This window comes from Scomber scombrus, chromosome 13 (genome assembly GCF_963691925.1).
Source record: "Scomber scombrus chromosome 13, fScoSco1.1, whole genome shotgun sequence".
Lineage (NCBI taxonomy): Eukaryota > Metazoa > Chordata > Actinopteri > Scombriformes > Scombridae > Scomber > Scomber scombrus.
The window spans coordinates 30,324,165-30,340,007 of record NC_084982.1 but is presented as its reverse complement, the minus strand read 5'-3'; the positions used below and the strand labels follow the sequence as shown (position 1 = coordinate 30,340,007).

Below are 15,843 nucleotides of genomic sequence, written 5' to 3'. Positions count from 1 at the left end.
GTCTTCAAACATCTAATCACACAACAATTTAATGATTTCAGTGATAAACTTATATCAATAATATACGAAAGGGTTTCAGTCCTGTGAGTCGGGAGGTTCGGAGCTTCCTCATCCAACAGACGATCCTTCAGTTTGAGATCCAGAGAAAGTTTATATAGATTTTAATCTAGTCCCTTAATGGGGTGAGAGGGGAAATTATTTATTATATATATAAATGTACACATTGGTGTTGCATATGCATGATAACATGTTTATGTTAATGAATATAAATCATATTTATAATTTATTTAATAAGTATGATGAGCTAAATGACACAGAAACATTTTATTATATTTTCATGTCTTCTCTCCAGAGGTCACGTGTTTTATTCTATTTATCTTGAAAAGCAACATAAATCAGAACAGCATGGGAACAGGATCCTACAGGGCTAAGATCCTAGAAAGAGTCCAGTCCTCTTCTATGTGTGAAACTCTCCAAATCCAAACCAAGACGTTCCCACAAATCAATCCTGCATGTGACATGTTTATGGATCCATTAGCTGCATGAAGCTGGTTTATCACCATGTTGCTGCAGCAGACTCATCAACGGCTCAGTGATGTTTAGCTTTGTTGATCTTTGTTCCAGACATGAAACACTAATAATGTAATGTGATTAAACACAATAATAACCTGAATACATAGAACTAATCTGATTAACAGATCTCATCCATTGCTTTTGTAATTCATTTTTTTAAAATTGTAAAGAGACTTTGTGGACACGCTGTATATAAATGTACACATTGGTAGCCTATTGCACATGCATGACAGCATGTTTATGTTAATGAATATATATATTTATAATTTATTTAATAAGTAAGCTGAGCTAAATGACTGTTTTTCTTCATTACACATTAGAAACATATTTTATTATATTTTATCTCTCCCTCTTTGTTTTCTCCTCCATGAACTTATCAATATGTTCAATCAATGTTATAATCGATGATCAGAAAGGACTGCATGTCCCAGAGTGCAGTGCGGCGGGCTGAAGGAGGAAAGGGGGGGGCGGGTTGGGGGTCCAGGTGGGAGTGTTCCTGCAGACAGAGAGCAGCTTTGTGTCCAGCAGCAGCACTGGAGCTGAGCAGATCTGCGGGTGTTTCCTCTGATCTTACCGGACAGTGATGGCGGAGCCGGTGGAGTGCGGGGTTTGCGGGGTGAAAGTCATGTGTCGGTTCAGACCTCTGAACGATGCGGAGCGGACCAGAGGAGACAAATACATCCCCAAATTTAACGGAGAGGACACGGTGGTGGTGGCGGTGAGTCTGTGTGTGTGTGTTCATGTTTATGTGTCTTATCGGGACCCTTAGTGATGTACCGACTCTACGGGGACTAGACCTCCTTGTGGGGACCGGCCGGATCCTGATGAGGCAACATGTAATGAATGAGGTCCTGGTTCAAGTTTTAGGGGTGAGGTGTGAGGGAGTGATGGTTTGGGATGGGCTGGCCACAATGAATGGAAATCAATGCAAGGTCCCAACAAGGATAGCTGTGCAAGCATGTGTGTGTGTGTGTGTGTGTGTGTGTGTGTGTGTGTATTCTGTCCTAGGCTACTTTTGAAGACCAACCAGACTCAGGATCAGTTAATTATGGACAAAATTGCGTCCATAATTGTAAATAATCATATTTTAGTGTCAGTGTTGAAGCTGCTGGTTACAGACAGTCTGCAGGTGATGAATGTTAGTCTGTGTAATGTCCTCAGAAGTGACTATAACCTGGTTTGTGTGTGTTTGTCAGTCCATCCGCAACAATAGAGCCGCACCGGAAGTTACCATCATCACACCTGTTGTTGTTTTCTTGTAAAAAGACAAAAACATCAACAACAAATCTAATATTTGTTATCGTCAATACATCTGCTGAGTATTTTCCACATTCATTGATTATTGATTGGTGCAATAAAATGGATGGAAACCGTTTAATGCCAATAAAAGCAGAGTCCTGTCTGCTGTCCACTGGTTCAGATGTTAATATGAATCGTTTCTGGTTATCTGACTAATTATTTATTTACTGCTTTGCTGCATGTTTACTTTTATCAGGCATAAATAAGATTTTACTGTTTTACTATATTTTAGTTTCAATAATTAATTTAACTGCTTGAATTCAGACTGTTGTTGTTTCTCCAGGTCAGAAACTTTGAGGTCAATAAGAGATAAACAGTCTGATGTTTTTATTTTAATGAGCTCGTTTCGTTCTGTTCGTCTTAATGAAAGTCACATGAATCTGTCCCAGTTTCCTGCTGGACGGGCAGATGAACCGTCTGTAATGAGACGGAGGAGACGCTTGTTTATCAGGTCGGATCTAAAGGCAGGAATACATCATGTTTGTTCCACTCAGACTCAAACTGGAGATCTTTTAAATATCTTCAACTCTCATTAAATGAGTCAAATGTATTATTAATGTATCTGCACAGTTCACATCAGGGTTGTTTGTTTTTAACAGTGAAAGTTATAAAAACATGGAGCATCATTGTCTGTTGTACGATACGCCCTGCGTCGCATTCAGCGGCTACGATTGGCCCGTTAATGGTCGCGCTGCTTTCCTGTTTCCTGTCTGTTGACTGTCTGTTGACTGACTGTTTCCTGTCTGTTGACTGTCCGTTTCCTGTCTGTTGACTGACTGTTTCCTGTCTGTTGACTGACTGTTTCCTGTCTGTTGACTGATGGAGACAGTCGACGGTCTGGAGGACGATGAGTTAGTCTGAGTCACACTGAGGCTGAATTACTGCAGATCAGTGTAGTAAACTGTTCCATATCCATCACTGCTGTACGGTTAGTTTAGTGTCTGTAGTTTAGTGACTGTAGTTTAGTGTCTGTAGTTGTAGTTTAGTGTCTGTAGTTTAATGTCTGTAGTTGTAGTTTATTGTCTGTAGTTTAGTGTCTGTAGTTTAGTGTCTGTAGTTTAGTGTCTGTAGTTGTAGTTTAGTGTCTGTAGTTTAGTGACTGTAGTTTAGTGTCTGTAGTTGTAGTTTAGTGTCTGTAGTTTAATGTCTGTAGTTGTAGTTTAGTGTCTGTAGTTTAGTGTCTGTAGTTTAGTGTCTGTAGTTGTAGTTTAGTGACTGTAGTTTAGTGTCTGTAGTTGTAGTTTATTGTCTGTAGTTTAGAGTCTGTAGTTGTAGTTTAGTGTCTGTAGTTGTAGTTTAGTGTCTGTAGTTGTTTTACTGTCTGTTGCTGTGTGTTATTTGAAGCAGCAGGTCTGTCTGGTTTCATTGATGGGAAGGGGGGGGGGGGAGTGGAGCTCCTGCAGAGTCTCATGGGAAATATTCCGTCTCCATGACAGCGGCTGAAGGCCGACAGACGTCACATGATCGGCAGAAGAGCATCAATATGCGGCCTCAGGCCCTGATGTGGCCGTCTGACGGGCTCCATCTGGTCCTCCAGATACAAAGAAATGAAAACGTTCAAGATCCTCATGTAAAATTCATCATGTGACTTTATGTGTGTGTGTGTCTGTGTGTGTGTGTATGTGTCTGTGTGTGAGAGTGTGTGTGTTACTGTGTGTGTGTGTGTGTGTGTGTGTGTGAGAGTGTGTGTGTTACTATGTGTGTGTGTGTGAGTGTGTGTGTGATAGTGTGTGTGTCTGTGTGTGTGTGTGTGTGTGATAGTGTGTGTGTTACTATGTGTGTGTGTGTGTGTGTGAGAGTCTGTGTGTTACTGTGTGTGTGTGTGCTCGTGCGTGCGTGAGCAATCATCTTTCTTCCATCTCATTGGTTCGTCCTCTCCAGACATGTCCCAGTGGGATGCAGTTACCATGCCGACGGGCATTTATTGAGACAGACAGAGAGATTCAGTCTGAACCTTGATGTGTTTTAAAACTTAATAATAATCGATTATCACAGAAGAATCTAAATTCAGTTTATCAATTAATCTACTAATCATTGAAGCTCTGAATAAGTTACTGGTTTCCCTGGTTACATTGGTCCAGTCAGTCGTCATGGCGACCGGACAGGAACAGCTGATCATGTGTTACATGTTTCATGTGAATCATGAATATTTGTGTTGCTGTGGCCTGAAAGCATTAAATAGTTTCATCATGTGATTTATTTATATGTTGTATGTTAGTCACATGATGCAGGCGTGTGCTCTGATTGGCTGCCAGTGTGTGAGTGTTCGTGTTTCTTCTTCACGTTAATATTCAGTCCAGACGTCTGTGAGACGCCGATAAATCCATCAAACAGTCTTTAGATCAGTTTAATGTCAGCAGATAAAAACTTCCTCCATCTGGAACCTTAGATCCTTCACTCAGTACCAACATCAAGTATTTCCACCATTTTTTATTATTTGCTGAAATATAAATGTTTTGCTTCATATTTTATCATTTTGTCTGTTTTATGTTTCACAAAGTTTCACACAAACTGCCGTAAATCAAACCTTAATTCAGCTGCAGTCAAATATCACTATTATTAACTCAGTCTTGGTCTCCCGTCAAAATCCACCCAAAAAACTACAACACATCCAGAACTCAGCAGCCAGAATCCTCACTCAAACTTCATGCACGGCCGACTGTATATAAAAATGGACGTAACATCCGTGACGTCACCCATTGGTTTGTGGACTGCTGCTAGGAGGCCAATAGTATCGGATCTGAGCAGCGCTGTTTTGAAAATTTCAGGTGCATGCTGGGAAAAATAAAAACAGGGATTCTACTTATATGGGCATCAGGAGGAGCATGAGGCGCCCTCCTGAACCTGTGAACCAATCAACCTGTCAATCACCACGTAGCCACGCCCTAATGCATACCCTGCTTTATCGTCACATATAAAATCAGGGAGGCCAAAATGTCCCAAATGAACATCATACTGCATTGAAGAAGGCTTTAAACTAGCGATTGAGACCATAAACACATTTTGAAAACGTTACTGAGGTTAGAAATCAAGTGAGAAGTTGGTGAATTCTCCATTGACTTGTATAGAGACGGAAGTCCTTTTGACACCAAAACGGTCGCCCCCTGGTGGCCTTTTGATAGAATGCAGTTTAAGTTACTTCCGTGTTGGGCTCATTTCAGAGGACCGGAGCTCCCCACCTGCGCACGGCCCACAAAATCCATAACCTGGCTCCAACATATATCAGTGAACTCCTGTCAGCCTATTCTCCCCATCGGTCCCTCAGATCCTCCAACCTCCTCACAGTCCCATGCACCAAACTATCCACCTCGGGAGGAACACTCCTTCAGCGCCATAATCCCTCAGTGACTGCTTCTCCATCTCCATTTTCAAGTCCCAGTTAAAAACACTTCTCTTCCTCTTCTGCTCAGTCTTGATTAGATCTGTTTTTTGTTTCTTTTTTAGTTGTTTGTTTTGTTTGTTCCATTGTAAACCATCCTTGGGTTTGTGAAAGGCTCTATATAAATCACACCTATTATTATTATTATTTTATTATTTTATTTTGACAGTGTTGTTTCCTGTGTTGCAGGGGAAGCCGTATGTGTTTGACAGAGTCCTTCCTCCAATCACAGAGCAGCTTCAGGTGTACGACACCTGCGCCAAGCAGATCGTCAAAGGTAAGATTTAACCCTTTAAACTGCGACTGATGCTGATGTAGAATAAACTACAGATAATGACTCGTTAGAGACTCGTTAGTAAATTCAGAGCATGTATATATATATTCAGTGTGTATATTCAGTGTGTGTATATTCAGTGTGTGTATTCAGTGTGTGTGTATTCAGTGTGTGTATTCAGTGTGTGTATATTCAGTGTGTATATTCAGTGAGTATATTCAGTGTGTGTATATTCAGTGTGTGTATTCAGTGTGTGTATATTCAGTGTGTGTTGTGTGTGTTTCAGATGTGTTGGGAGGATATAATGGGACGATCTTTGCGTACGGTCAGACATCATCAGGGAAGACTCACACTATGGAGGTCAGTGTGACACACTCACTGTAATAATACAGTGGTCGTCATGGTTACAGTGACGGTTTTACTCTGAAAGCTGACACTCTCAAATGAAGTGAAATGTTTTTTGTGTTCAGGGGAAACTTCACGACCCTCAGCTGATGGGAATCATCCCTCGCATCGCCTCAGACATCTTTGATCACATCTACTCGATGGACGAGAACCTGGAGTTTCACATCAAGGTGATGATGTCATCTTCATACCGGTGACATCATCAGTCACCACGCATGGAGTCTTAATATTTAGTTTTAATATTTCTATATATTGCTAATATGTTTAATAATATGTAATCTGCAGTCATCTGTATTGATATTAAAGGTAATAGAATAAAGTGTAATTAAATAATATTATTATAAATATCATGATAATGTACATTATATTAATTCATTAATTTAGAAAGGTTATAAGTTAGTTTACTGTTGGAACAGTTTATCAGTTTCATTATTGGGTTGAAATCATATTAATGCATCTTATTGTTGGTTTGTGTATATTAACAGTTGAATCTGATCTGTGGTCAGAGTCCTGCAGAGACCCAGCGATGCGTTCACTGACCCACCTGCTCTCCATATGTTCACTGTTCAGCATCTCTGACTCACATTTCATCTTTTAAACATATTTAATATTAAAACACGTGAAAAGCTTTAAAATCATCTTTAAATTATTTTAACTATAACATGACAAACATTTGTTAACTAACCTTTTTATTATATATGCTTTTAACACTAAAGGAGTAAAGTGACTGTTAAAGAATCATTCATGTTATTGAGTCTGAATCCAGATCTGCTGACTCAGCATCTCCTTTCTCTCTGCAGGTGTCTTATTTTGAAATCTATCTGGATAAAATCAGAGACCTGCTGGATGGTGAGAAAATATTTAACATAGTTTATTACATAATATTTAACATATAAAGTATATTAGTGAGTATTTTATATCATTTAATGTTGGAATAAAACGACCTGACTGTGATTCATGTTTCAGTGTCAAAGACGAACCTCGCTGTCCACGAGGACAAGAACAGGGTTCCCTTTGTCAAGGTATTCATATCATATATATATTTACCTGTTCTGTCAGTACTGCAGTAATAATACTGTGTTTCCTGTCAGGGTTGTACGGAACGTTTTGTTTCCAGTCCTGATGAGGTCATGGACGTCATCGACGAGGGAAAAGCGAACCGACATGTCGCCGTTACCAGTGAGTAGAATTACTGATACTACTGATTAGTATGTCAGTTAGCATGTACTAACGTGTACTAACATGCACTAACGTGCACTAACTTGTACTTGTGTTCGTCCTGCAGACATGAACGAGCACAGCTCTCGCAGTCACAGCATCTTCCTGATCAACATTAAGCAGGAGAACGTTGAGACGGAGACCAAACTGTCGGGGAAGCTTTACCTGGTGGACCTGGCAGGAAGCGAGAAGGTTGCACTGTTACCTCACACTCACCTCCTTTATTCATATCAGGGTCACCTGTCATGTACTGATTACTGATGATGATGTCATTGTCCAGGTGAGTAAGACGGGAGCTGAAGGCGCCGTGTTGGACGAAGCTAAGAACATCAACAAGTCTCTGTCGGCTCTGGGAAACGTCATCTCGGCCCTGAGCGAAGGAACGGTCAGTCTTCACTTCCTGTCGTCACTCTGCAGGTTTGCTCATAGTCTGCTGATGTTTGTTGTGTGTTGATGTGTGTTGTTGTGTGTTTTTTGTGTGTTGGTAGAAAACTCACGTCCCGTACAGAGACAGTAAGATGACCCGGATCCTGCAGGACTCTCTGGGAGGAAACTGTCGAACCACCATCATCATCTGCTGCTCGCCGTCTGTTTACAACGAAGCTGAAACCAAATCCACCCTGATGTTTGGACAGAGGTACAGGAACTCACCTGATGCACTTCAAAATAAAAGAATTCAGTTGTTTTCAGAGGTAGAACAGGAACTCACCCAATGCACTTAAAAAAAAAAATAACTCAGAGGTACTGTGTTAAAGTATTAAACGTTTCTAACATCAATTTATAATCTACATTGATCCATAGAGTTGATCTTTAACTGATTCACTTCTTTCAAACAGGTGATGAAGCTGATGGAATAAAAGAAGCTCACTAACTTCCTGTGTTTTAGGGCAAAGACCATTAAGAACACAGTGTCAGTGAACCTGGAGCTGACGGCTGAGGAGTGGAAGAAGAAGTACGAGAAGGAGAAAGAGAAAACCAGGACTCAGAGCATCGTCATCCAGAAACTGGAGAACGAGCTGAAACGCTGGAGGAAAGGTGACCAAAAAATACAATCTGTCAAAAACATCATAATTAAACTGCAGGTATGAAACAGTGCTCAGAGTATCTGCTGAGTGCTCTCCTCTTCATAAATTTACAATCTATAAACAGCCTGTTAACATCCAGTCCATCAGCTCTGTGTTAAAGTCCTGTTTGAGTTCCTAATGAATGAATGAACGTGTGCAGGTGAGAGCGTACCTGTGGAGGAGCAGCTGAGCAGCAAAGCCAAGAAGAGCAGCAGTGATGCGACCGTAGTGATTGACAGCTTGGCCCCGCCCTCGGCCCCTCTGGCAGACGAGGAGAAGACGCAGTACGAGACGCTCATCACGGACCTGTACCACCAGCTGGACGACAAGGTGAGTCTCACCTGAGCACCAGCTGAGAGCAGGGTTAGAGTCTCACCTGAACACCAGCTGAGAGCAGGGTTAGAGTCTCACCTGAACACCAGCTGAGAGCAGGGTTAGAGTCTCACCTGAACACCAGCTGAGAGCAGGGTTAGAGTCTCACCTGAACACCAGCTGAGAGCAGGGTTAGAGTCTCACCTGCAGCTTGTGATTGTTTCAGGATGAAGAGATCAACCACCAGAGTCAGACGGCCGAGACGCTGCAGCAGCAGCTCATCGATCAGGACGAGGTGAGTTTCACCTGAGACTCTACGAACCTCCAGCTTCTTATTTATAAATCAGTCTGACCTCCGACCTCCTGTCTGTCCTCCTGTCTGTCCACCTGTCTGTCCTCCTGTCTGTCCTCCTGTCTGTCCTCCTGTCTGTCCACATGTCTGTCCACCTGTCTGTCCACCTGTCTGTCCTGTCTGTCCATCTGTCTGACCTCCGTCCTCCTGTCTCTCCTCCTGTCTGTCCTGTCTGTCCTGTCTGTCCATCTGTCTATCCACCTGTCTGTCCTCCTCCAGCTGATGGCAGCGAGCCGTCAGGACTACCAGCGTGTGCAGGAGGAGGTGTCGCGGCTGCAGAGAGACAACGACTTGGCCAAAGAGGAGGTGAAGGAGGTGCTGCAGGCTCTGGAGGAGCTCGCCGTCAACTACGACCACAAGAGTCAGGAGGTGGAGAACAAGAACCGCTGCAACGGGCAGCTGAACGAGGAGCTGGCTCACAAAACCGTGAGTCCAACAGCAGGGTTCTTTATTTCATAGTGTTACTTTTTTCAAATAGTTTTCATGTTTGTTTCTTTTCAGCATCGATGTCAAACTATCATCAGTTATTATTATTATTATTATTATTATTATTATTATTATTATTATTATTATTATTATCATCAGTTATTATTATTATTATTATTATTATTATTAGTATTATTATTATTATTATTAGTCACTTAAAGCTGATAAATGAATAAAGTGTTATTTCTGTTATTTGATGATCTGACCAGCAGATGGAGCCAAAGAACAAGAAACATCTTCAGAATGTTTAATAGTTTCATTTCCCTTCTCTTCCTCCTCCTCCTCCTCCTCTCCCTCATCCTTTTCCTCCTCGTCCTCCTCCCCCCCTCGTCCTCCACCTCTTTCTCCACCTCTTCCTCCTCTTCCTCTTCCTCTTCTTCCTCCTCCTCCTCTCCCTCCTCCTCCACCTTTTCCTCCCCCTCCTCCTCTTCCTCCTCCTCCCACTCCTCTTCCTCCTGCTCCTCCTCCCACTCCTCTTCCTCCTGCTCCACCTCCTCCTCCTCTTCCCCCTCATCCTCCTCCTTCTCCTCTCCTTCCTGCTCCTCCTGCTCCTCCCCCAGGTGAGTCTGGAGGCGGTTCAGAGGGAGTTGTCCCACCTGCAGGAGGTGAGCTCTCATCATAAGAGGAGATCAGCAGAGATCTTGGTTCTGCTGCTCAGAGACCTCGGAGACATCGGCAGCGTCCTCGGCACCACGGAGCTCCGAGCCGTAAGACGCCGACTCTTCTTCTGCTGTCACATTTACACATTTTACTCACTGTGCTCGTCATCACGCTGTAGAGTCTGTGAAGGAAACATACAATATATATACAATAAATAACATGTTTATTTTAAAGTATTAAAGTTCCGAGAGTTTTAACCAATCATAGAAAAGTCTGATCTCAGGTGTGTGTGTGTGTGCGTGTGTGTTTGTGTGTGTGTGTGTGTGTGTGTGTGTGTGTGTGTGTGTGTGTGTGTGTGTGTGTGTGTGTGTGTGTGTGTGTGTGTGTTCAGATGACGGAGGCGAGCGGTGTGATGGAGGACGAGTTCACCACAGCTCGTCTCTTCATCACTAAGATGAAGTCGGAGGTGAAATCTTTGGTGAACCGCAGCAAACAGCTGGAGGTCAGTCTGACGGAGAACACCTGCAGGATGGAGGCCAACGAGAAGGAGCTCGTCTCCTGTCAGCTCTCCATCTCTCAGGTAACCTTAAAGGGACAGTACAACACTCTCCATCTCTCAGGTAACCTTAAAGGGACAGTACAACACTCTCCATCTCTCAGGTAACCTTAAAGGGACAGTACAACACTCTCCATCTCTCAGGTAACCTTAAAGGGACAGTACAACACTCTCTATCTCTCAGGTAACCTTAAAGGGACAGTACAACACTCTCCATCTCTCAGGTAACCTTAAAGGGACAGTACAACACTCTCCATCTCTCAGGTAACCTTAAAGGGACAGTACAACACTCTTCATCTCTCAGGTAACATTAAAGGGACAGTACAACACTCTCTCCATCTCACAGGTAACCTTAAAGGGACAGTACAACACTCTCTCCATCTCTCAGATAACCTTAAAGGGAAAGTACAACACTCTCCATCTCTCAGATAACCTTAAAGGGACAGTACAACACTCTCCATCTCACAGGTAACATTAAAGGGACAGTACAACACTCTCTCCATCTCACAGGTAACCTTAAAGGGACAGTACAACACTCTCCATCTCACAGGTAACCTTAAAGGGACAGTACAACACTCTCCATCTCACAGGTAACATTAAAGGGACAGTACAACACTCTCTCCATCTCTCAGATAACCTTAAAGGGACAGTACAACACTCTCCATCTCACACAGAAACAAACTATTTCATTATTCTGTCATTGTTTGCAGCACCAGGTGAAGATCGGCTCTCTGACAGACGACCTGCTGAAGATGGAGCAGAAGAAGAGACAGGTGGAGGAGAGTCAGGACGCTCTGATGGAGGAAATCGCTAAACTCCAGGCTCAAGGTGAGAGGTCATCACCGTGGCAACAGTAGATACTGCTCTGTGATTGGCCCGGCAGCTGACAGATATGTGCTGTGTGTTTTAGGTCAGATGAAAGAGGTGACGGTGATGGACAAAGAGAAAGAACACATGAGCAGACTGAAGGATGCTGTGGAGATGAAGGTAAACTCTCACACACACACAGGAAACAGACTTTAGTGGGACTATTTTCAGCAGCGGAGGAATCTACAGTTGGTGGATTCATCCGCTGCATTCACAGACTGGATAGAAAATCAGCCGCAACAGTTTTGATTAGTAGAATAAGAGTTTGGAGTGCTCAGCTGCAGACTGCTCTGTGTGTTCTGTAGAGAACTCTGGAGGAACAGATGGAGAACCACAGAGAGGTGCATCAGAAGCATCTGTCCCGCCTCCGAGACGAGATCGAGCAGAAGCAGCGAATCAACGACCAGCTCAGAGAGTACGATCCATTTACTGTCATATCAATAACTGATCATTACTAATATCAAAGATCCTCTGAGAGAGAAGAAGAGTCACCTGTTACTTCAGTTTGTATTTAATCCTTTGTTCAGTTCTTTTTTGTTTCGTCTGTTTTGAAATATTCTGTCCCTCGTTCCTCGTAACAAACAGCTCGGTACCACTGAGGAACTGGTCCTTATAAACCAGTACAACCAGTTTACAGGTCATTAACTACTTCATAAAGAGCTGTTTGATTGCTGTGATCAGACTGGTGCACATGAACCGAGCTCTTTGTCCTGAAGCATGAGTTTAGATACACATTTAATCAACATTCAGACTGAATATCAGCTGATAATCAATAATCAATAATCAATAATAATGATTGATGTGTGTGTTTCAGTGTGAATGAAGCTCTGCAGCTGGAGCTCAGGAAGCTTCAGGCAGACGTCGACAAGCTGAGGAGTGACGAACAGAACAAGGAGCAGAAACTCCAGAAACTGCTGTAAGATTGTCCCTCTGTGCTCACCGTACACACACGCACACACACACACACACACACACACACACACACACACACACACATTCACACACAGACACACACACACACAGGTTTTTAACTGTTGTGTGTTTCAGGTTCTTGAGTGAGAAGAGAGAACAGGCCAAAGACGACCTGAAGGGTCTGGAGGAGACTGTGGTGAGTTCATCTTCATCATCTTCTTCATCTTCATCACCATCTTCATTATCATCTTCATCACCATCATCATCATGTGTTCACTGAGCTCAGATCAGTTCTCATGTTTCAGGCCAAGGAGCTTCAGACTCTGAACAACCTGAGAAAACTCTTCATCGAGGATCTGAGCACCCGAGTCCAGAACGTGAGTCAGAAACCGATCAATCAGTCAGTCTATTTATCATTCTGTCAATCAATAATAATAATAATAATGATAATACATTTTATTTACACTTTACATTTCCAAAGCGAAACACAAAGTGCTACAAAACATGAAACATCACAAAATTATTAAAATACAAAAATTATATTAAAGAAATGTTTTAAGTCCTTTTTAAAGTCTCAGCAGTCTGTGGCGCCTCCAGCTGGTCAGGAAGGGCGTTGCACAGACGAGTGTGATGTCAGAGGGTTAAAGGAGCAGTGTGTGATGTCAGAGGGTTAAAGGAGCAGTCTGTGTGTTTTCAGGGTGCGGAGGGCGACGGCGACGAGGCCGGCGGCAGTCTGGCTCAGAGACAGAGGATCGTGTTCTTAGAGAACAACCTGGAGCAGCTCAGCAGGGTTCACAAACAGGTGAGTGTCCACTAAGATAAATAAAACCATTGATCATTAATCATTGATTATTGATCATTGATCCCGTCGTGTTCCTCCAGCTGGTCCGGGACAACGGAGACCTTCGCTGTGAGCTGCCGAAGCAGGAGAAACGTCTGAGAGCGACGGCAGAGCGAGTGAAAGCTCTGGAAGGAGCTCTGAGGGACGCCAAGGTGTCGGCCATGAGGGACCGCAAGCGCTACCAACAGGAAGTGGACCGCATCAAAGAAGTCGTCCGCTCCAAGAATGTCTCCAGGAGAGGAAACTCCGCACAGATAGGTGGGTCCTGGAAAACAGGTCGTTGAACAAGTTTAAAGGGTCCTTGAGGAGGTTTAATGGGTCCTTGAGGAGGTTTAATGGGTCCTTGAGGAGGTTTAATGGGTCCTTGAGGAGGTTAAATGGGTCCTTGAGGACGGTTGACTCACCTGTCACCTGTGTCACTGCAGCTAAGCCAATCAGAGCTGGACATCAAGTGGTCTCCTCCTCAGCGTCGGCCAGAGCCCCAATCAGAGGAGGAGGGGCAGCGGCTCCCATCAGAGGGGCGGCGGCCTCCAGTCCTCGTCATCATTCCCCCCGACAGCAACCTGCTCAGCACCAACGAGCTCAGCAGCACAGCAAGTAGCTGCAGGTGAGTCTGTTTAACCCTCATAGCTCTGATCAGCTGTTAGGTAGAGATCACTGTGTGTCACAAACTAAATCTATTGAACCCATTTAACTTTCAGGTCAATCACAGACAGACCATCAGGTTGTTCTATGGTTGCTATAGATACAGGTTGTTCTATGGTTGCTATAGATACAGGTTGTGCTATGGTTGCTATAGATACAGGTTGTGTTATGGTTGCTATAGATACAGGTTATGTTATGGTTGCTATAGATACAGGTTGTTCTATGGTTGCTATAGATACAGGTTGTGCTATGGTTGCTATAGATACAGGTTGTGTTATGGTTGCTATAGATACAGGTTATGTTATGGTTGCTATAGATACAGGTTGTGCTGACATCAGAGATCCTGCTGGAGACATTTTTGAAGTTGAGTCTCTAACATGTTTTAATAAAAGTTTAGAACCAATGAGGTGTGAATGAGTCTGTAGAGGCTGTAAAACATCACATTTAGGCTCAATCAGGAAATATAATCCATGTTTTATGTTGTCATGGCAACAAAGAAGAAAAGCAAAGACATGATTTATTAAACAGCACTTTATTGGTGTGATCTACGAAGGGTTAATGAAGTTTTGTGGATCTCTTGCAGGCAGCAGATTCTGGATCAGTTTGTTTCTCACCAGTCGGCCTTTACTGGAACCAGTTTCCTCATTTCTTCACATTCCACCTGAACAGCCACCAAGTGCTTTCCTCTCTTCCTCGGAGTCATTTCACTAACAAACATTTAACCTCTTTAAGTTTGTTTTAACGTTTTGTCTCAAAGGTTTGACTGAAGTCGGGTTGATGTTGGAACTTCCTGTTTACATCTTGTTGTTAGTTGTGAGTCTAACTTCAAAATAAAAAATCATCAATAATCGTCAATAATTAAAACCAAACAAATTATTACAATTTAAAATTTGAATAAAAGTTTCACATTACAGATGAAAAAGTAAAAATAAATTTAGTTATTATGAGAAAAAAACACAATTTGGTGAAACAGAAATTTAAAAATTAATTATAATTTAATGTTTGACGTGATGAGAAAAGATTTTACACATTTTGAACTTTTTATTTTTTTAAATATCAAAACTTTTTCTTTGAAACCTTTAAAATATTCTGTTTGTTTTTATGTGAAATAATATGAACACATTTATATTTTTATTTATTTGATGTTTTATGTGAATGTTTTATCACACAAATTTATTTAATTAATTAATTTATTTATTTATTTAGTTATTTATTTATTTATTACAGATCAGTTTTTATAAATGTGAATGTTTCTTCGCTGTGTTAGAATTAGTGAGTATTGATCAGTGATTGTGTTTGTTATTCAGAAAGCATCAGTGAGTCGTAACGATGTGAGCAGCGTTGCCAGATGGAAAATTAATGAATCAGAACCAGGTGGGGAGCTCCGGTCCTCTGAAATGATGCCAACCAGGAAGTAACTTAAAACTGCATTCTATCAAAAGGCCACCAGGGGGCCGTTTTTGTGTCAAAAGGACTTCCGTCTCTATACAAGTCAATGGAGAATTCACCAACTTCTCACTTGATTTCTAACCTCAGTAAACGTTTTCAAAATGTGTTTATGGTCTCAATCGCTAGTTTAAAGCCTTCTTCAATGCAGTATGATGTTCATTTGGGACATTTTGGCCTCCCTGATTTTATATGTGACGATAAAGCAGGGAAGACACAAACCAATGGGTGACGTCACTGATGTTACGTCCATTTATATACAGTCTATGATCAGATAAATGACTTTTTGACGCCACGTTATTAAAAAAAACTACTGTCCCAAATTAAAACAAAATAATCAGTTTAATAAAGCTTTAATTGAATAATAAACTATTAAACTCTTACATACTGTTCATATTCTCCTTTATAATTAGTCTTTATACCAAATGTATTCATTAGATTTGACACTATTATGGTGAAAATACGTTCACATGATTTTATGATCTGGTTCTAAAATCAGCCATAATTATCTCTGCTCATTTATTAAAAGTAAAGGATTTAACAGTATTTGAATATTAAACTTTTAACATTCTCTGTGTGCAAAAATACATCAGCTTAAAAATATGTTTAAATAA

General features: G+C 41.9%; 1 protein-coding gene across 1 annotated transcript; it reads left to right on the top strand.

Moving 5' to 3' along the window:
* The first annotated feature begins 1,156 nt into the window (after positions 1 to 1,156).
* LOC133992674 (kinesin heavy chain-like) lies at positions 1,157 to 13,739 on the top strand. The gene is made up of 26 exons (XM_062431359.1): positions 1,157 to 1,291; positions 3,220 to 3,222; positions 5,441 to 5,528; positions 5,812 to 5,885; positions 5,996 to 6,100; positions 6,731 to 6,779; positions 6,897 to 6,952; positions 7,022 to 7,109; positions 7,216 to 7,340; positions 7,429 to 7,533; positions 7,637 to 7,785; positions 8,035 to 8,183; positions 8,373 to 8,542; positions 8,751 to 8,819; positions 9,096 to 9,302; positions 9,923 to 10,069; positions 10,354 to 10,542; positions 11,229 to 11,346; positions 11,429 to 11,505; positions 11,691 to 11,800; positions 12,200 to 12,301; positions 12,433 to 12,493; positions 12,603 to 12,674; positions 12,995 to 13,099; positions 13,180 to 13,396; positions 13,564 to 13,739. The coding sequence occupies exons 1-26, from the start codon at positions 1,157 to 1,159 to the stop codon at positions 13,737 to 13,739; spliced, it is 2,946 nt and encodes a 981-aa protein (XP_062287343.1).
* Positions 13,740 to 15,843: the final 2,104 nt, after the last annotated feature.